General features: G+C 34.9%; 2 protein-coding genes across 2 annotated transcripts in view; both read left to right on the forward strand.

The window, feature by feature from the left end:
- Positions 1-1386: 1386 nt before the first annotated feature.
- LOC127880217 (uncharacterized) overlaps positions 1387-22013 on the forward strand; it is a 39047-nt gene continuing 18420 nt past the window's right edge. The window contains exons 1-3 of the mRNA XM_052427498.1: positions 1387-1453; positions 2086-2172; positions 2383-2469. Coding sequence (XP_052283458.1) covers positions 2115-2172; positions 2383-2469 — 145 coding nt within the window. The 5' untranslated portion in view covers positions 1387-1453; positions 2086-2114. The remainder of the gene's footprint in view (positions 1454-2085; positions 2173-2382; positions 2470-22013) is intronic.
- Positions 14336-20799, forward strand: LOC127880207 (uncharacterized). The gene is made up of 5 exons (XM_052427489.1): positions 14336-14429; positions 15661-15742; positions 16000-16086; positions 18007-18051; positions 18705-20799. Exons 1-5 carry the CDS (start codon positions 14403-14405, stop codon positions 20678-20680), a joined length of 2217 nt encoding a protein of 738 aa, XP_052283449.1. The 5' UTR covers positions 14336-14402; the 3' UTR covers positions 20681-20799.

Below are 22013 nucleotides of genomic sequence, written 5' to 3' on the forward strand. Positions count from 1 at the left end.
TAAACACCTCAAACAAAGGTATGATTAAGACAGTTGAACATAACATATTGAACTTAAAACAATTATATCAATAGCTTGCGGGTTTTTTTATGAATATATTTAACCGCAAAATGTTTACTTATATGAGATTAGTTTTCTGTTTTGTTTCGTTACCATACCATACATTTGAGTCATTCATATCTTTTAAATGTGTTTTTTTTCTAAATACGATTTGGAAATATATTTTTAAAAATTAGTTATTGGCAGCATTACACAATCTTTTGGTCATTTATTTGGTTTAGTAAAGTAACATCCTTAATAATAATAGTGTTCGCATGCCGATGGATAAAGCATGTAGTTGGTTTAAACATATGATGATTGTAGTGGACAACATGAGCTTAACAAATGTGCATACAACGTCGTTTAGGTCACGTAAATCTAATACTGCATTGAAAATTGAAGTAATAATTATCCAGATACGTTTAGAAATAATAAAAAAACTTTAAACTTCCAATCGACAGATTCCAATCGACGTTAGAACGACTTGAGAACCTATCAAGAGGCAATGCTCATCGAACATAGTACTTCAATTAGAGTTTTCTGTGTGAATTTATGTACAGTTTTATTTTTTGTCAATTTTAAATAATTACAAAACCATTCAGTTAAATTACTATAAAGCCGTGTACATAAATATATTATACGCAAGATGTAATCAAATTGACGGATGACACATTTTAATCGCTTGTTTCTTTTTTTAAGCTGAGCGTGTTTTCAATTAAAAAATCCATTTACATATTTTTGGGGGTAATGGTAGGTAATGTCGTATCAAACGTTCCATCTAGGTAGACACCCTATCGGCCTGATTTTGATTGGCTGACTGTGTTGATTGGTTTATTGCGATGATCAAAGATACAGTGAACTGAAGGGTCGTGAACTGAAGGATGTAGTTCATTGCTTTTCTACGCGTAAACATCCGGGATGGAAACGTATAAAAAGATGTACACAATTCATAAACAATATTGGTTAAACAAGAAGCAGAAATTTTTGAAGGAATACTATGAAGGTAGATTTTTTTCCACTAATATTTACGGCTACTTATTTTGTATTGATTTGTAAAGGGTTTGCAATAAATGAGTATCTTGAAACTATTAGGCTTTAATGGGATTTGTTCAACATATAATTTGTTTGCGATTAGTTGATTATGCAATGATATGAAGGTAACCCGATATAAATACAGTTCTGCATTTTTATATTAAAAAAATCGAATGCATATACGTTCTTGAATATTTTCCAATAATTTAATGTCGAAGCATTATTGTCGAAATGATTTATCACACATAAACTAACGTATCATGTAAATAGGAACGAGTACAAGCGTCGTATTATTTACAGACTGGAACATGTGTATTGGTGGTGTTGGTGACGCTGGCTTTGGTGACCTTGACTGAAGGGCACGGTAAACCACCGAAAAAAGGTATGGGAAACGTAACGAATCGGTATGTGATACCGGCATGGCAATTTAATGTTGTTTTGGTGGTTCATAATTGTGTATTGTATGTTTGTTAATTTGATGTCATGTTAAACAGAATGTCAGTCAAATCACGGCGGTCTATTATCCTACGCTAACTCTTCCTTGGTTAACTGGTTTACCAGAACTAATTGCAAAAAATATGTCTGTAACTGCTAACTGCACTAAGTGAATGGCTATAGAACTGTGCGGTCGGTGTGGTGCATTTTTAATTTCCACAAATATGATATAAATTATAACACATACTACTCCTTAATTTAATGTTTGTGAGCTTCTTTTTCTACCTACCAACGATAAGCATGTTGAACTGTTATTATTATTATTATTATTATTATTATTATTATTATTATTATTATTATTATTATTATTATTATTATAATTATTATTATTATTATTATTATTATTATTATTGTTGTTATTATTATTGCTGCTGTTGTCATCGTTCGTGCTGTTTTAATTTTCGCGGCTACAGCTTTTAATGCTTGTCAATGCTTTCCGTTCATTTTATTCGGCTTATTAAACGAGTAAATTCGAAATTCACATAAAGATGCCCTAAGTTTTTTCCTACCCGGTTGTAGGTAAATGTCGGAAAGTCTCATGCAAGCCGATGAGATGCAGAGGTGCATATGTGCCAAAAGGACAATGTTGCCCCGTGTGTCCATCAGGTATACTGTATATACGAATAACATACGTGGAATTAATCATTAGTCCCCGCATTTTTCTCTAAATAATGCAATTAACAGACTGATGAACAGATTAAAATCAATGTACCTTTTCATCAATTAAGTACTCATATAATATGTTTAAATGAAAGTTTTATTTCAACTGCACCGACATTGAAGGCAAATGTATTGAATATGTGCCTTTACTTGCAGATAAATGTAGATTTGTACGCTGTAAGCAAGTTCAGTGCAAAAATGCGTACATTCCACCTGGCCAATGCTGTCCAGTCTGCCCTAAAGGTAATACATTTAATGTTCGTTTTGTTGCTAAAAATGTTATAATGATAATCTCTCTAGATAATATATCGGGAAAATGCGTGTCTTTTTTACCCGTTCGAATTTGTGTACATTCGTCATTACTATTATCCACTCTCCAATAATGTCCCCCATATCGTTTAAACCATATCGCAGTCAGAATTGCTGTGATTCATTCACTGTAATAATCAAACATCAGTAGTATGGAGTAGTTTACATGGGGCATAATCTATACACTCCACCATATTTTTATAACATTTTTTAAAATCGTAAATCTTTATACTATTTGCCATTTTGCATTAATAATTATCATTTTGCTGTGTTACTACAGCTTTTCAGTATATTCAAACGAATCCCATAGATAATCAACTATTATAGACTTTTTTTATCTGGAAAAAATACACTCGGACCTAAAATGTTCCCACCTCAGTAATATCGAACTTTAACCCTTGACCTTTACTTTTCTCCTACATCAAAATTTTTTCTCCCTTGACATTTATTTTTCTCCTATATCCGAAACTGTTCTTCCTTGACGTCAACTGTTCTACACTCTCCGTAACACTAATCCGCAGGAGATTATGTACATTATCTCCCCTGCTGGAAGAGCTTGAAACTTCACTTTGTTTGTATTATTATCCCCTTTATTGTTTCCTCTTGACTCTAACTATTCGTCAGTTTCCGGAATAATTTCCCACTGAAATTAACTATTCCACTATACACTGAACAATTCTCAATTAGATTATTCCCAATTGTCTATACCACATACGAATGAACTACGGTCTTCGAAATGTCTACATTGTTCAGTTTCTATTTTTCAAAATCACCCAAATAACTTTATCAAATTCTTCACATCAATTCGGTTTAACAATAGAGCCAGAAATGTTCATCCAAATGTTGTTAATATTCTAGTATTCTAGAAAAGGTATATCGTACATTTCCTACGTTAAGTATATTTATTTAGTTTTTAATAAAGTGTATGCAACCATGCAAAATAATAATTATGTCATTGCTTATTACTTTCGATTATTTTTACTTATTTTGAAAGTATTGCTCAATAGTTTGTATTAAATTCAGAAAGAAATGACACATTATTGAAAACCATGTTAATATTTATTAAAGGTCTTTAAAACAGTTGTATTATATTAAGACTTGTATTTCGGCCTGATACAGGGCTGCCTGATATAAATTATGGTCTTAAGCCAATTTTATTTACATTCATTATTTCATTAATTTTCATTTGGAAAGGTTTTTATAAATTCTATTTCATTTTAGACCCGCTGTGTGATAACAGTTTCAAAAGACCGTGGTCAGAAGGTAAATATATGAATGTATTACTTCTTCTAGTGATATGTGTGCATGCACATTTTAATAGTACACATTAATTTCATTTCCGTACATTACATGTCTTTCTTAGTAAGATTATATGCATTAACACTCATAACATATTTTTTGTTGTATTGTGAAAATATGAATGCAATACTTATCACTTGAATTTGCTTGATTCAAAATAAGAATGTGCCATAATATTTGGATGATTTTACAAAACTCGATCGTGAATCATATACATGAATTATATTCTGCGTTTCAGAGTACAAATCATCTAGAATCCCTGCGAACCGAACGCTGGTCGGCGACTGTACCTATGACGTAGGAACCTGCCCCGCCGGGACATGTCGATACAACATATACCGCCATAAAACCTGCCCCGATGATGGAATCATATGTCCCGTCGAGGAAATTCGCAATGTTGACTGCGGGTTGTTTGGGAATAAAGAGGTATCCTACGTCACCAGCTGTGCATGCTGCAAAGATAACGGTATAACAGTTGTCGGAACTGTGAAGGACAGCTTGACTCTGGCACTACTTTCTGGCATGTCCGTTAGTATCGATATGAATGGGAAAGGTGTCTCCGACGGCACGGGGTTGTTTAAGGCCTCAATACCAGCCGCAACACAGGTCGTGATACAAGTGACGGATCCATTGGGAAAGTACATAGCGGCTGTTAAAGTGATTGATCTTCCTGCGACATACAGAGGTACACTATACGTAGAAATCAAAATGATCAAAGCGGCTAACCCAGTAACTGTTAACCCCAATGTGGACAACACACTTTCAATTTCGGATGACCCTCAAAATTTAGATCAGGGAGTGGCTCAGCTTTTCATCTCAGCCAACTCTATCACGGATATGGCGGGAAATCCCTACAGCCAGTCAGTACAAATTAGCATTACTGCACCTAGTGTCAATGACTCGTTGACTGATGAAATCGGCCAGTTTCTTACCTTTGATGGGCAACCTCTACTCTCGGATGGCATTCTCAACGTCAATCTAAGAACAGAATCAGGTGATCCATTGACCGGTCAAGTCGTGTTCAGGGTACGTCAGGGAATGGCTCTTTGGCTACTAGATGAAGCTACCGGACGATGGATATTAGCTCCAACAATCAACGCTAATCGTCGAAAACGACAGATAAGTCTTACCGATGATTTGCTTACACAGATAAATACCGGAAACTGGTATAACATTGACAAGATACCGGGAGTACCCAGGTGCTACTTTAAAGCGAGAGTCTTTTACGCGAACCCAGCTGATGCTTCCAATCCAGCCACATTCACTCCAGGGGTCGTTGCCTATACACCAAACAACGAAAGGCTGAGACTCTACTTCCCGTATACAATCGATCTTGATAACACGTGCTTCGAGGTTCGATGCATTGACTTTAATCCAGCTAATCCAACCAATGTTCTTGTCGGATTCATTAATCTTAAATCAACGGAAACAGTTTCGATTGGTGGGATCCCTATTCCAGTAACAACGAACTTAAAACCAAAACAACTGCCGAATTACTCCCCAGTGATTGAAGCGGCGCACACTGCTATAAATTATGAAGTCTTACCTAACGAAAAAGATATCTTCATCAATTTTATTTCCAATTCGAATGGTGGATTCTACAAAGACTTATCAACCTGCCAGAACTCGAATATCAACCAGCCAGCGTTCCATTTCATCAAACCCAGCCTCCCTGCATATGAACCCATACCAGACGGTACAAAACTGTGTACTGCACGAATAAATTTCACTGACGGGTACAATTTTTCGTCCACAATCGATGACCTTCCGAACATGCCTGCCATCACAGCAACAAGTGCATGGTCCTCGGCGGGGTCTAATTACTACTTCACCTACTCCACTACGATCCAGAAGGCCAATGACGGTGTGCAGGATTTCTACTACGCTTGTATTCAGTACCGATGTAGCGAAGAGCCGAACAACACGGACGTCTATTTGAACATCGATATTCCAACGGTTGAATATTTTAACAACTACACAAACAACGTGACGGAAATACCGGCGTTCTCTTGCTATGGACCCTGCAGCGGAAAGCTGTGCAACGATTATTGGTTGCTTTACCAGTCAAGCATCGAAGGCGCTTTCACTGCTCCGGAACTGATGGGTGGACAAAACGGCCCTGACTATTATGACGCAACTATCCTGACGGATTGTTCCACAAGGAACTCAACTGAAGCGTTTGCCTACTCGTTCTACTGCTATGGTGCCTATCGCGGAGGTGGGGAGCAGTTTAAGACATAACAATTCATTGCATCGAAAAATACTAACAGCAGACCGCGTTCACCATTTGTGATAATGGTTTGAGGAAACGGGACCACAAACACAAAATGTTGGTTGTCTTTATTATAATGTTATACTATATATATTAAGGTAAAAGGAAGGGATACAGTATATCCGATCGTTGCATTATATTTTTTATGAAACGTTGCTGAAACTTTCGAAAAACATTATCTTCAATTATTTTAACAAATGTCGAAGTAATAAAGATTTTTATTTCATTTTATCTAACTTATTTTATTTATTTTAGTCTATTTTTTATATTCTATAGTCATTTTAAACAAATATACAATACATAAAGTAAATAATAACACGTTTAGGAGACATTCTTGTACTTAAGTTTACTAAATAAACCAAATATAGATAATTTTAACTCGGGCTAGTCCCATTTCGTAAAATGAGACACGCGTTCACTAAAAATTATCTACCGGTATCTATCTATATGTTTGAAACAAAGAAAACTAGCGTTAATATTTATATACCGATTGTATATCTAAAATAAATATATAAAAACGCGACAATCAGTTACTTGATTTGTCGGACCCATTACAATATACACACCAGGTGTTATTAGTACGCAAATAGCGTATTTATAATCCACATTGGAGGAAATATAGTTTGTTAATTTGTCAATAATTGAATTTAAGTTACATTTGTCAGCTAATAATGGATCGGCCTAATGTTTACAAGTTCCGGTAATTTGAATTGTTGGCTATATACGAGATTATAAACTTTGATCGGTGTATTCTTTGTTGTTAAGTTTGGCGTCTAATTTTAGGAAATTAGGTCCTAAATGTCAATATTATGTTAGAACCAATTCTGGGCTCACATAATAACGTAAGGCTTTTCACAGAACCATAGGGACATATGTCAGCCTGTGTCAAGATAAGCTTACGAACTTTATTATATTTTTGCAAGATATGTCTTCCGTAGTTCTTGGTGCCTATAATTATTGCAAGAACCGAGGTCACAACACATCTTAGACAGCTTTGCCAAAATAAACAAATGCGCACCCTAAGAAAACACTCAAATCTCATAGGTTAGACAAGTTGATTTGAAACTGTTGTACATTATAAATAAACTTCTTTCCATAAAACTGTACCACTAAAGAAATAGTTATCAAGACTGACTGCCTTCCGGCCTTTTAGTTACCGGCCTGTCAACCCTAACATATGTAGCGGGCCGAAGCCGAGGACTGGAGTCAGTTATTTGTATGAAAGTCACTGGGAAATCAGGAAAGAAATAGTAAACAAGACTGTGGCCTTAAGTGATCGACCATTCAAGCCTAAAGCATGTAGCGGACCAGAGCCGAGGAATAAGGTATCTTATTTGTTTGAGGGATTACTGGGGATTCCCTAAAGAAATAGGACTGGACTCAACTTAAAGTGACCGACCACTCAACCCTTAAACATGTAGCGGACCGACGAAGATGACTAGGATTTGTTATATGTTTGAAGCGTGACCAGGAAGTCACTGATAGGACAGAAGGCTCGGAGTGATGTTAGCTATGTGTACTTAAATACGAAGCATTATTAAGCAATTGAAAATGCATAATTTCAAAAGCTTTATAAAACAACAAACCCAAATAAATAAAAAGTATTGAAGCTCACATGAAGGAAAATTAGTGGTGCGAAGGCTTCCGCTGCATTTTTCACATCATGAATTTAAAGAAATTGAACCGAAAAGAACTAAATAAATTTATCGTAGCATGTTACATTCTTGAATAATCTTCATTTTTACGATACATTTCTTCTGTTCGTCTGTGATTGACGAAAAACCGTGTCCAACGCGACGTAGTCATCAGTGACAGTTGTCTGAATATTGACGAGAGCATGGGGTGGTGCCTCCATTATAGATATGTATTCAACTTAGTGTTGCTTATTTAGATTATCATTACTAAGCGAAGGTACAATCACTATGCATTTTCCAGTTTTAATTGTTTTGATGTATTTTTTTTATTTCCAACAAATCAACCAAATATATTGATGCGTATGGACAAACTATAGCAGTACGGAAACCCGTTAGTGCCATCGTGGTTACAAATTAAAATCCAGAGGGCTAGAATGCGAGAACGCGATTGTACGATGGCGACAATACCATTACGTCAGTGCGACAATACGATGGCGACAATGCGATAATACGATGGCGACAGTGCGATAATACAATTGCGAAAATGCGATAGTCATTTCGTACTGTCGCCATCGTATCATCGCATTGTCGCCATCGTAATATCGCATTGTCGCAATCGTATTGTCGTAATGTCGTCATCGTATTGTCGCATTGTTGCCATCGTACTATCGCGTTCTCGCATTCTCGCATTGTCGCCATTGTACTATCGCATTGTCGCCATCGTATTTTCGCACTGTCGTCATCGTATTGTCGCACTGTCGTCATCGTATTACCGCGTTCTCGCATTGTCGCCAACGTACTATCGCACTGTCGCCATCGTATTTTCGCACTGTCGTAATCGCACTGTCTCATTGTCGTCATCGTACTATCGCGTTCTCACATTCTCGCCATCTTACTATCGCATTGTTGCCATCGTATTGTCGCATTGTCGTCATCGTATTGTCGCATTGTCGCCATCGTACTATCGCGTTATCGCATTATCGCCTATGGATTTTAATGTGTAACCACGATGGTCCTAACGGTATTCCGTAATTACAAACAAGAATTGCATATCATGATACAGGAAATACGATCCAAGCTTTTATGCTTTTGTTCATTCCGGAGTCGCACGCGAATAAAATACATTAAGAAAGAGAATGTTATTTTCAAGGTTTAGGAAACACGGAGTATCCTGTGTAAAAAATTACTTCTGTTAGGGGTTGTCAATATGGTTTAACATTTAAACCTGTGATTAACTTCATTTAATATCGTCTTATTTGGTTCATGTTCGTCAACCCGTGCAGTCGACGAGTTATAGCGTAAAACTACAATGATGAGGTCAAAATAAAAACAAGATAGCAATTATTATACGTAGCTCAGATCGTCAAAGGATTGTGTGGTATTTTAGTAAAACTCCATTACATCTAGAGGTCCCGGATTCAATGCCCGTTGCTGGTATATTTTATCAACGTTTCTTTTAAAGTATTGAAATAAGTTAAGAATATTCAAACCCGGTTTTTTTAATAACAAAAATTAAGAAGCATAAACAATAAACAGTTCAATACATTTCCCAAGTCAAAATGTTCTCTTTCTTACACATGATTTAAAACGTATTTTTGTATTTCATGGTTAAGGCCGAAATCCCCCTGATCTGTGTAAGCACCATGTTAACCTATTGTTTGGTATGATTCGAGTTGATAAGGAATCCATATTTTTTACACATTAAAACATGTCAAGAAATGTCTATGAAATCAATGTAATTATGAATATATATTTTTTGGTGAGCAATGTGAACTGAGAAATATGAACTATTACGGGCTTGATTGGATGTAGCAAAACGTGTGAGCCTTTAGTTGCTTTATTTGTCTTGTTTAATGCCATTCTAAATGCATATATAATGCATGTACGTATATATATATATATATATATATATATATATATATATATATATATATATATATATATATATATATATATTTATATATATATAGTCTCTATTAGCCATGCATTATTTAAACGAAAAACTCAGCGGGTCGGACGAGTACCGCAAAACCATGGAGCAATTGTGGAAGTCAAAACTAAGGACATACCGACCATATGGCATCGACGTGCAAGAATAAACATTAATAAACGGGCGCGTATACAACGTTGACGCCGGAAATGTACGACGTCATTTCCGTTCATAATAAAACATCTGAAAATAAAAAATGCCCGCTGATGAAGACCGTGAGGTCGAAAGCTTCGGCAAAAAATAAATACAGCGTTTGCTTTCTTAAATGTCTGAGAATCCTTAGTTGATTAGTAGTTGTGTTTTGTAATTTGATTTTGAATGCACAATACCGTGACACAAAGGTATGTACGCACAAAGAACAGAGGGTGACGTATTACAGTTCTAACACCTAAAGTTCCAAATGCCATCGCAGGCTAATCATTTTAAATATGTTGTGTTCAAATAATCGATACACATTATTCTCTGACAATTTAAATTGAACGTACATATAGTACATCATTAGGTTACATAAATTGCAAATGAACACTAGCTATAGCCAATCAAATTTACGTTCGGTTGAATTTTTCAACTTATAGAAACTACGCCCAACGAATGTGATTTCCTGATACAATCTGCAGTTTAGAACTGCTTATTGGGCTTGGCACCACAGACAGTTGCAATGTGAGAGACATGTATGGTATATTATTATTGCAACACCCGACTCCAATCGCGATCCAATAATGCCGTTCGAAATCAAAAAATACCTCAAAGCGTGCAAAAACTGTGTGTGTGTAAAACCGATATATATATATATATATATATATATATATATATATATATATATATATATATATATATATATATATTGTTTTTTGCTTTATAAATTGTTTACCTTAAAAGAAGATAGACATACAATTTTAAAGTTTTTTTTCCTTATCGCATTATAATGTAATATGAAATGAGTCATTATCTTTGCCGATGGAATTTACATGTTTATGTATATATTTAAATCTTACTAATCCATAACAAACATACCAACAACGAAAGATGGGAATGTATTGATTGTTTTACAAGAGCATACAGAGAAAGAGGGCTTTTATTTTAAGTTTTTACATTCGAAATGCAAATTGTGAAGTATAAATTCGTTTCTATTAATGAAGTCATTTAGTTTGTATTCTCAATCTAAAATTTGTCATGTATTTGGCGTATTACATATATAATATGTTGGATAATGGAGTAAATCGTAAGTGCGCCAGTTAAGATGCAATTGGGTAGTGTATTTATATATTCCCTTGTTAGATATATGCTAATTGCATGTTTAAGATTCGTATCAACTGCCAATTATACTATGGTTTTTCGTTTGTATTGTGCTAACGTGTCTCGTATATGTTTAAAATGTAAAAACGCATGAATTTATTTACCCACTTTTTACTTATCCATCTTGAGAAAAAAACATGACTGACAAAAATATTAATATTTGTAATATTATATTTTAATTGCATTATAGGTTTTGAACTAGTCGAGTTTCTTTTCTTGGCTTGATAATGAATTAGACCTTGATACATGGTTTCAAGAACGATTGCGAAACTAGCAATACTCTTGTAATGGATGATATCGTTGTACTGCAATGCAAACAAGCATACTCCACAATTGACGTTTAAGGTTTCACTCTAATATTTCAAAGTATTAATGTATGCTGCAAATACGGTAGGTGTTGAATACTTTATTTATCTTCTCTGCAGCTTTAATGATTTTTGGATGACTTCGTGTATCGGGAAGAAATTACAACTTGCAAATAATTATATTTGCGCAGTGTTTTTATTACAACCAATACATCCCCATGCATCATAATTTAAGTCGAATAGTCTAGCTGCCCATGATGATCACAAACACATCTACAAACACAGCATTTAAACCTTTTTTAACTGAGCACTTCTTTTTGTGGTCGTTTTTTATTATCTTTATACCAATTTTATGTCTAACGTTTACTGTAGTGTATGTAAAGTCACATGGCTTAAACCGTGAGCGAGCGTGATACCTCGCGAATGGTACATGTATATGCAAAGGATTATCAACCAATGGTGGCTGCGTTTAAAATTAGTCACGCTGGATTGTTGATCAAGTGAAACTATATTCATGTATTGGCAAATCAGATGTTTTTTTATTAACCAATCAAATTTAGATATGTTTCAAGTTATAAAGATTGTGGTGCAACGAAGAATGTTAAACCTTGACTTTCAAATACACGTGATGATATTTATTAGACAAAACGATCCAATTTTAGTCACGCATTAGTGCTATGGATGATTTTATGTTAGACTATCCCCTAATTAGCGATGCATTCAACTTTGATTTTATATCACGTTTCGCTTACTATGACTATATGTTTAAGTCACCATGAATAGGTTAAACAAGTGAACACTTCCACTCCGTATACTTAATAAATTTTAAATGATTATATTGCTATAAGAGCGAAATAAATAAAGGATTCTTTTTTAAAAGTTTCTCAAATAATCTCTAGTATTTGTGCGCGTGTTTTCAAAACGCTTAGATGTAAATCCATTTATTATATATGTAAAATTCAAAACACGAGCCAAAAAATGAGCGAAACAGTGTTAAAATAATATGCCGTTTTCTTGAAATAATATGCTTCTATTTGCATTCAATTTAAGTAAAGCACTGAATGCATTCAGTACAACAACACGTCGTTTTGCGATAATATTTAATTAATAGCCTCATAACACAGTGCGCGCTCATCATTGTTTATCCAGGGGGGGGGGGGGGGGGGGGGGAATATATATAAGGGTCGATGCCCTGTTTATACAAGGTCATCTATACGCTCGTGTAAGTCAAACCTGTGACTACCGTTGTTTCCTCAAATTACGAGGGTAAATGAGACCTTTTACAACGGGCAGAAACTTTGAAAACCTAGTGGTCTGGTTTGATGGGGAATCACGTTTAGAACATGCTGAAATCATTTCCATGTACATCAAGAGCGTCCAATAAATTAAAGCACGTCCTAATAATTACGTCATGTCAATAACCTGGATGGCTTTGAAAACAGATATTCACCCGTTTTATGGTATTTACTTACACTACAAAATATAGAAACTATAATTACGCAATATAACTAACTTGTGTGATGGTGTTTATATGTGTCACTATAAATTACAATTGATACTCAATAATTTAACCATATGGGTGTGATGCAGCGCAAGATAACTAATATACAAATATATGCATAGTATCAAACATTTCATATAGGGCATACTTTTGTATCGTTTGAGATTTGGCATGACATTTGTTTTCGATTCAAATCCGTGAACATCTATTTTTGGTTGTTACCTGATGTAGGATCATGATACATCAAACATTAAATACGTAACTAGATATCCGCTCAAACGAATTTGTATTGGTTAATCGGATTGATCAATGATATTGCGCACGGAAGGATGGTATTCATCAGCATCCCGACGATTATACGAATATAATACTTACATATCCAAATATCCGGGATAGATATGTATAAAAGGGAGTCATCAGTTTTAAAGTTTCATAGCTTAAACAAGAAGCAAATACGTTGGAAAGTAATAAAATGAAGGTAAATTAAGTGGGCTGTTTCTATTACTTTTACACGGACGGGTTCTTATATTATATTGACTTTTTAAAATTATTAATTTGTTAAATGCGACTTTATTTATTTGTTCAACATACTATTTGAAAGAAATAACAAATTCTGGTTAAGCCACATTTTATTTAATGTAATTATATTGATGACTTTTATATTTATAAAGATCTAGGTCATTATAAAATAATTTATGAGTAAACCCCATTTAAATATGGGGAGGGGTGCATGTGTAGCCTGGAGGTTACTGGGTTTAAGTGAGGTTAGTTTGAACTTACTTCCAAGATGGCGTCGTTTTCGTGTTTTTTGCGAAGGAATGACGGATATGTTCACCAGGTAAGCCACTTTATATTTTTATGTCTTTTTAATGAATTTGCCCTTTCGGCACTACGGTGTTTGTGCTCCACACGGTTTTTGTTTCAAAACCGTAGGCGTCGGAACAAAAGTTATTAAAGCAAACCCTTCCACACATTTGTTGTTAAATTTATTGACCTTCGAGATTTTTTATGGTCGAATATCATGTTCGTGTACAATAAACAGTATTTGTGCATGTTTACAGTATAATATAACATAAACCAAGATCATTTTATTATCTCGACGCGTGATTTGGTCTATTGATTTATTTAATGCGGAATTATAATGGTTTAACCCCCTTTTTAACTGACTTTCTTTTAATCATATGCCTACTTTTACAAAATCTCAGGTTTGTGAATATATCATGATTGCGAAAATGTTACTTGTAGTGGATATAAATGTTTGTGAAAATGAAATAAACGATATGATATCAGTACAAGTGATCAATATGTACATGTATTTTATTTATATTGTATAATTATTTGAATTCATATTATTATAGACTGTTGAATTTAGGAAATAAAGTATTGGTTCACCTGGAAAGGTTATTACGTTTGTTCCTAACATGGCCTGCTTATCTTAAGTGCTGTTCATGTGTCCAATGCATAACGAATGCATTACGACCCAAATTATGTTTTATCATTCATGTAAGTGCTGTGTAAACTTGTAAATGTATGAAGCGATATCGTGGGAAGAAATGACGTAATAAAGATAATGGTTTATTTTAATATACAAAATCACGTAAGTATCTAGCATCATGACATATACGGAAAGAAAAGTGTAATTTAGTAGATCTTATAGAAATTATATGTCAGACTTGTCTAAGAAGACTTTATAAAAAAACTTTACAAACATCAGCTGTACATGTTTTTGTTTGGTTCATGTGTCTTGATCTGCTGCTCAAATCAGGCTCTGTTGAAAAATTATTTCTGGCATATTCTACATTTAAACTATTTAGTCCATGGAATGGGAATGGTATCATAGTCCTCTTCGATTTTTAATTTCCTAAATGCATATACTGTAACTAAAGATGCACTTATTATCTCCCGCTGAGACCTGTATAATCTGTAAGGACGTTAAAAATAATGGTTAAACAAACGTTTATATCAGAATAAGGTCGACACGTTATAAAATATACTAAAATATTTCTGAAAGTGGCTTATAAACGGTCTATTATCTCGTATATCAGGAACCCCACAACCCATCCTCTTTAAAAAGGTTGGATTGATTGGTCGGCAGGTTTTTCGTACAACATTATAATAATTCATTAAGTTTGGTCATTAAGACGCGCACGCTTATATTTCACCACAGAACATGCCATAAAACTATGGTATTGAAGTACATGTATAACCTTTATTACAGAAAGGTTAGTATTTCGTGTCAAACAATTTAACATAGGAAAAAGCTGTTAGTCATTTTTAAGTCAGCTATCGAAATGAGCTTAAAAGGAAGTCAGTTCCAAAAAGGGGGGTTAGAACACTATATTTCGGCATTAAATGAATCAATAAACATAAACACGCGTCGAGATAATGTAATAATTGTCATTTGTGTCCTATTTTACTGTAAACAGGTACATACACTGTCTATTATACGATAACATGATATTCGAACATCCAAAATCTCGAAGGTCAAGAAATTAAACAACACATGTGTATACGGTTTTGCTTCAATAACTATTTTATTCCGACGTCTTCGGTATTGAAACAAACAACCGAGACGAGCTCAAACACCGTACAGCCGAAAGGGCGTATTCATAAAAAAAGAGATATAAATATAAAGGGGCTTTAAGAATCTTGGAAGTAAGCTCCAATAACCTCCCTTAAACCCAGTAAACTCCGTGCTACGCATGCCCCCACCCCCGTTCTGTGAAATCGTATGCAACAGATTAATAGCAAAATTAATGTTAGTCTCAAAATGTGTACCATACATTAACTAACCTATGTAGTAATCATATACATCGTACTTTGTGCAGACCACTTATGGTGTTTTAATGGTGTTGGTGACCCTGGCGTTGGTGACCAATATTGAAGGACAGGATAGACCATCGAAGAAAGGTAAAATTATCCAAACCATATAAATCGGCACGTGATGCTACGTAATGGAAAGTGTATATATTATATCGGTACAGATACCATACATTTAAAGGGTATATATTATATCGGACGTTTTTAAGCATTTTCATTTCAAAATCAACAATCAATAGTACTTCATCAAAATAACGCCACTATAAATGTATAAATGAATAATGTTTTTAACGAAATCTACACTAAATGCATATGTAGTTCATATACATGGATGTGTTTTATTACAGATAAATGTAGTTTGGTACTGTGTAAGCCTGTTATGTGTAAGAACGCATACGTTCCAGCTGGACAATGCTGCAAAGTCTGTCCTAAAGGTAAGCCTTTCAATATCGTTTTATAGCTACATATATTTTAGAAGCAAACACTTTCTTTACGATACGTAATGCTCGCTGTCCGTTTGCAGCAATTGTTATTCATAGCTACTCCCAATTACTGCTCCTGCAAAAATGGTTGGTGTAATTCTATTATTGTAATTATCATACCATTTTAGTTATTGTTTGCTTAACTTATATAAGTGATAAGGCGGTAAAACACATATTTGCAATTATTGTTCATTTAGTCTTCAATCTTCGAAAATAATTTTCTTCGTCCATACTATTCAATAATTCTTTAAAATATCCATTTTGTCTGTAACTGCCTTTTATCAAAATCTTCAAACTTTTTTACCACATGTATTTACAATTTGCCAATCTTGAATACAATGCCCACTTGCCACAATCATTCCCAACAATCCGTTACGTATCTACACTGTTACTATTCCTAACTCGAATTAACACTTCTACACGATTTTAGAGTATTTTACAAGGCCCCTATCTCAGTAACTATTTCCTTTACTGCCGCAATTACCAACTCCCTAAAATGCATTGCACTCCTTAAAATTATATCGGCTTTTCTAGTTTAAACTATATAGACATTTTTTGTTAATTCATACACATTTTAATTAAATTTTATATTAGATAAATTATATTTTATTAATGTTTAAATGAGCTGAACTAAAACTCAACTTTAAGCGCCAGTAGACGTCTTCAACAAACCTATATAATTTAATTACTGATTTTGTAAATAGTGTTTAAATTCTGATCCATAATTCATTGCAGTTCAATTGTTCAAACCCACTTACTTTATTATACACAACTATTCTTGTCTCAACGAGGAAGAATAGGTAGAGTTTCGTAAACATAATTAATGAAAACGACCTATTAGTTGTACAAATTGCCAATTCTGCAAGTACATTGAACAAATAAAAAGGCACAGTTACACGGGTTTTACATAATCTTATATAACATTTTATGTTCACGTTTATTTTATCCCATCATCAGACGTGCCATTGTCGAAATAAACCACTGTGGAATAAATTTTCCTCTATTTCGACAGTGCTGAAATATAGCTGTCACGCGCGGCGGAGAATGGTCATATTACTCGGAATCAACTATAAAGTATTCATTTTTAGTAAAATCGAATCAGATTCAACAAAACCAACAATTTGATACCAAGATGTAATATATTTTTAACACATAATGCATCTCAAAAAGCAAAAAAAAAAAACACAAAAATTTACAAATATTAAGTGCGCGTACTTGTGACGTCATTATTAACACGTCCTACGACACAATGCATGTTCTTTCACGCTGAAGCTGCAGTTGTTTAGTGTTTGTTTTTTTATTTTTCTTAAAAATCGGGGACGTAGAGGTATGATAAACAGAAAAACAGGCTAGTTACAGATCTTTTTGTAATATATTAGGCCCGGCCCGATTAAAATAATGAAACAATGTTTGCTTGAAATAACTTTGGGATTTTCCGTGTAGTTCGATTTTCCTATTCTATTTTTAAAGAAATAATTTACGACTAAGAAAATTGATGGGATAAATCGAACACTAGTCGGTGCCGAATAAAGCAAAGGTTATTTTTCTCGGCACGAAAATCTGAACCACTCGCCAAGGTTCGTGGTTCAGCTTTTCTAAGTCTCGAAAAATAAACTTTGCTTAATTTGGCACCGACCTGGTATTCTCTATATAATAATCATAATCCGATTACATGATAAATAACATGTTACATAGACCTTATTCCTGTGTTTAATTGTAGAAATTTACGATGCCAGAAAGTTGTGGCATGATAAAACACTTTGTATAAATATATATTTCAATCAACTCTAATTTAATGTATAGCTAAATAAATGTACTTATTTATATCCAACTTACTTGGTATACAACCAATGAACCATATTTTATTTTCAGATATTTTCAGATGTGATAAGAGTTTTGAAAAACCGTGGTCAAAAGGTAAGCAAATACAATATATACGTTATTTTATGTAACATAATTCGTTTATATACACACTCATAATCATTAATTATAATATAAATTATATGTGGGTACATTATATAGAGGATATTTGTTGGATTCGGTGGATTATCGATTTTAATTCACGAGTGATCATAGAAAATAATATTTTCTATGATCACGAGTGAATTAAAATCGATAATCCATCGATTCCAACAAATTTTCTTTTTATTTTATGCTTTATTTCACAGTTTATATACATTGTTAAAGAGTTTAACTAAAGAATTTCGTTGGGAACATGACGTCATTTCGTCAAAAAAATGACGTCATTTAACATAAACAGTGAAAATTATCGATAATTTTCACTGATAATTTTCATTGTTTGAAACAGTGAAATTATCAGTTTTAATTCACTGATATTTCTCTATAAACCACCGGAAAGCATAAAATAAATATCTTTATTTGTAATAAGTAATCTACTTAAATACTAATCACACTTTTGTTATACATGTATTTTAATCTGAGAATCTGACACAATTTAGCCCTAGAAACGTTACTTTTATAGTTTAACTCCACTACCACGGATATGACTGTGTCGCAAGCTAATGATCAAAAGGACGATTTATACATACGAAGGGTGTTCTGTATTTCAGAGTACAAATCGCCCCGAATCCCAGCGAACCGAACGCTGGTTGGCGACTGTACCTATGATGTAGGAACCTGTCCTACGGGGACATGTCGATACAACATCTACCGCCATAAAGGTTGCCCCGATGATGGAATAATATGTCCCGTGGGAGAATACCGAAAAGTCGACTGCGGTGTTTTTGGAACCAAAGAAGTGAAATATATTACTCATTGCGCCTGTTGCAAAGATAGCGGTATCACGGTAGTTGGAACAGTCACAGATTACGACACATCGGAGACACTTTCTGCAATGTCTGTCAGTATAAATACAAATGGCATAGTTCTCACTGATGAGAAGGGTTTCTTTAAAGAAACAATACCTGCCACAACACAGGTCGTTATACACGTGACCGATCCATCGGGTGTGTACATAGTGGCCGTTAAAGTCATCGATCTTCCTGCGACATACAGAGGTACACTGAATGTGGAAATCAGAATGATTAAAGCGGCTCCTCCGGTGTCAATTGACCCTACAAAGGACAACATGCTTTCAATTTCTGGTGACCCTACGAATTTAGGACAAGGAGTTGCTCAACTTATCATCAATGCAAATTCAATCACCGACATGGCAGGAAATCCGTACAGCCAGTCAGTACAAATTAGTATCACGGCACCCAGTGTGAACGATTCGTTCACAGATGAACTCGGACAGTTCATTACTGTTAACGGCGAAGCGCTTATGTCTGACGGTATTCTCCAGATCGATCTGAGAACAGACTCAGGCGATCCATTGACCGGTCAAGTCGTGTTCAGGGTACGACAGGGTATGGCTCTTTGGCTACTAGATGAAGCTAAAGGACGATGGGCATTGGCTCCAACAACGAATGTTAATCGTCGTAAACGACAGATTGATCTGACTGATGATTTGCTGACACAGATCAATACTGGAAACTGGTATAACATTGACAAGATCCCGGGAGTACCCAGGTGCTACTTTAAAGCGAGAGTCTTCTACGAGAACCCAGCGGACGCAGCTAACCCAGCCACATTCGCTCCAGGTGTCGTTGCATATACGCCAAACAACGAACGACTGAGACTATATTTCCCATACACCAGCGATCTTGATAGCAAGTGCTTTGAGGTTCGATGTCTGGACTTTAATCCAGCTAATCAAACAAACGTTCTGATCGGACTCATGAATCTTACCTCAGCGGAAACAGTTTCGATTGGTGGAAGCTTTATTCCAGTGATAACACAATTAAAACCAAAAAACCTGGCTGATTACTCCTCGGTGATAGAAGTTGCTCATACAGCTGTGCGATATAATGTCTTACCAAACCAAAAAGACGTATTCGTCAACTTTATTTCAAATTCAAATGGCGGGTTCTACCAAGATTTATCTACTTGCATGAACTCAACAATCGACCAACCAGCGTTCCATTTTATCAAACCCAGCCTGCCGGCCTATGAGCCCATACCAGACGGTACAAATCTGTGTACTGCACGAATTAATTTCACCGACGCGTTCAATTTCTCGGCTACAATAGACGACCTTCCGAGCATGCCTGGTTTCACAGCCACCAGCGTTTGGTCCTCGGCAGGGACTAATTACCACTACACCTACTCCACTAGCATCCAGAAGGACAACGATGGTGTTCGGGATTTCTACTATGCTTGTATTCAGTACCGATGCAGTGAAGGTCTCGAGAACACAACTGTCTATTTGAATATCGATATTCCAACGGTGCCGTATTTCAACAACTTCACGAACAACGTAACAGAACAAGCGGCGTTCTCTTGTTGGGGACCCTGTAGCGGTACTCTGTGTGGACAATCATTGTATCAGACAAGCATCGAAGGCGCGTTTATTGCACCGGAACTCGTTCCTGGACAAAATGGCCCAGACTTCTATGATGGAACGAATATTGCAGATTGTGCCAGCAGGAACTCAAATGAAGCATTCGCGTTCTCGTTCTACTGCTATCGTAAACAACGTTTTTAGTCGACCTGTTCAAGCAAAAGAACTCACCGATCAGTTTAAATGTTCTGAATGCGCAATGAGAAAGTTCTGTTTAAAAACGAAATATGTATTTCATTGAACGTAAACAATAATATTTTTGAGAGGCAATAAACATAAGTTGATAAAAAAGCATATATGTAATAATGCCATCGGTAAAGATTTACATTTTGCCCATGTGTTCCATGTACAGGAAAAATAAATCATAAATCATTGACATTGGTTTCTTTAAAAAATTAAAAGCCATTTGTGTTTCGATTTTGTTATGTTTAGAGAGATGGATATATAAAATTTCAAAGAAACTATTCTAGTATTATTTCAATAAAAATCGAATCCGAAATTTCCAGTGAGGAACCATACTGGAGTTGCCTCCATAGCTCAGTGGATAAGGCGCTTGCTGAAATCCAGAGGTCTCGGGTTCGATCCCGGGTCGGGGCACATACATGCCAGTCATGTTTCAGCGGAATGCTGACTGACAAATAAAGGCTTAGCTCGGCATTAAGACGTGTTTGTTTGTTTGTTTGTTTGTTAACTCGACTTTAACTGAAAATGCATGTAATTGAAATCTTCGGGCAACTTTAGTTTTGTCGAACAGATATATATGTACATGTACAGACGTGTATATGCATGTGTATTTTTAGTGTTTAAAATGACGAAGGGGAACAAACCAGAAATGTACATGGGTTATATTTTCGCAAATATCCTTGCTACAGTTATTATTCAAATGAACAAACATTTAACATGTTTTAAGGGAAATGACAAGATAATGAAAACTGACACAGATAGACGTGGAATAACACAACATTTAATGTAGCTATGGCCGTGACTCTTTTACACGGGTCGACTAATAACAATCTTTTCAGCAACATGCAAGTACGAAGTTTAACATTGATGTATTTGGGTATTTTAAAGGTATGTTATCAAACAATGGTACCATAAGGAGAATTGTATAACCGGAATAATGTACAGTATACAAGTAAATAATACCACATATGCTGAGTAATGATTTCTTTTCACTGTCGTTTTCATTTAAACAATGTATCCATAAATGAAGTTTAAAGTCAATCCTTCGATCATTGTTATGTAAGTGGTCTGACTCATAAAACCAAATATCATCATATGAAATTTAAAGTCTATTATATATCAGAATGAACACGTAATCCTTTGATAAAATATATAAAAGACGGAAAATATTTCGAAAAGACTGACACTTAAGCTAGACGAATCCATTTAACCTCTGACAACTTTATTACGAGGAAATTAAAAAAAAAATTGCGAGATATTAATACAATACTTTCCCTCTTTAAATAGACTAGGA

This window comes from Dreissena polymorpha, chromosome 1, assembly GCF_020536995.1.
Source record: "Dreissena polymorpha isolate Duluth1 chromosome 1, UMN_Dpol_1.0, whole genome shotgun sequence".
NCBI lineage: Eukaryota > Metazoa > Mollusca > Bivalvia > Myida > Dreissenidae > Dreissena > Dreissena polymorpha.

What these genes read in the sequence shown, in the direction of transcription:
- LOC127880207 (XM_052427489.1), top strand. Translation starts at nt 14,403, where the DNA reads ATGGTTTATTTTAATATACAAAATCAC. An exon ending in GGATAGACCATCGAAGAAAG is followed by an intron (nt 15,743 to 15,999) that starts GTAAAATTATCC and finishes GTTTTATTACAG; the next exon opens with ATAAATGTAGTTTGGTACTG. An exon ending in TGAAAAACCGTGGTCAAAAG is followed by an intron (nt 18,052 to 18,704) that starts GTAAGCAAATAC and finishes TCTGTATTTCAG; the next exon opens with AGTACAAATCGCCCCGAATC.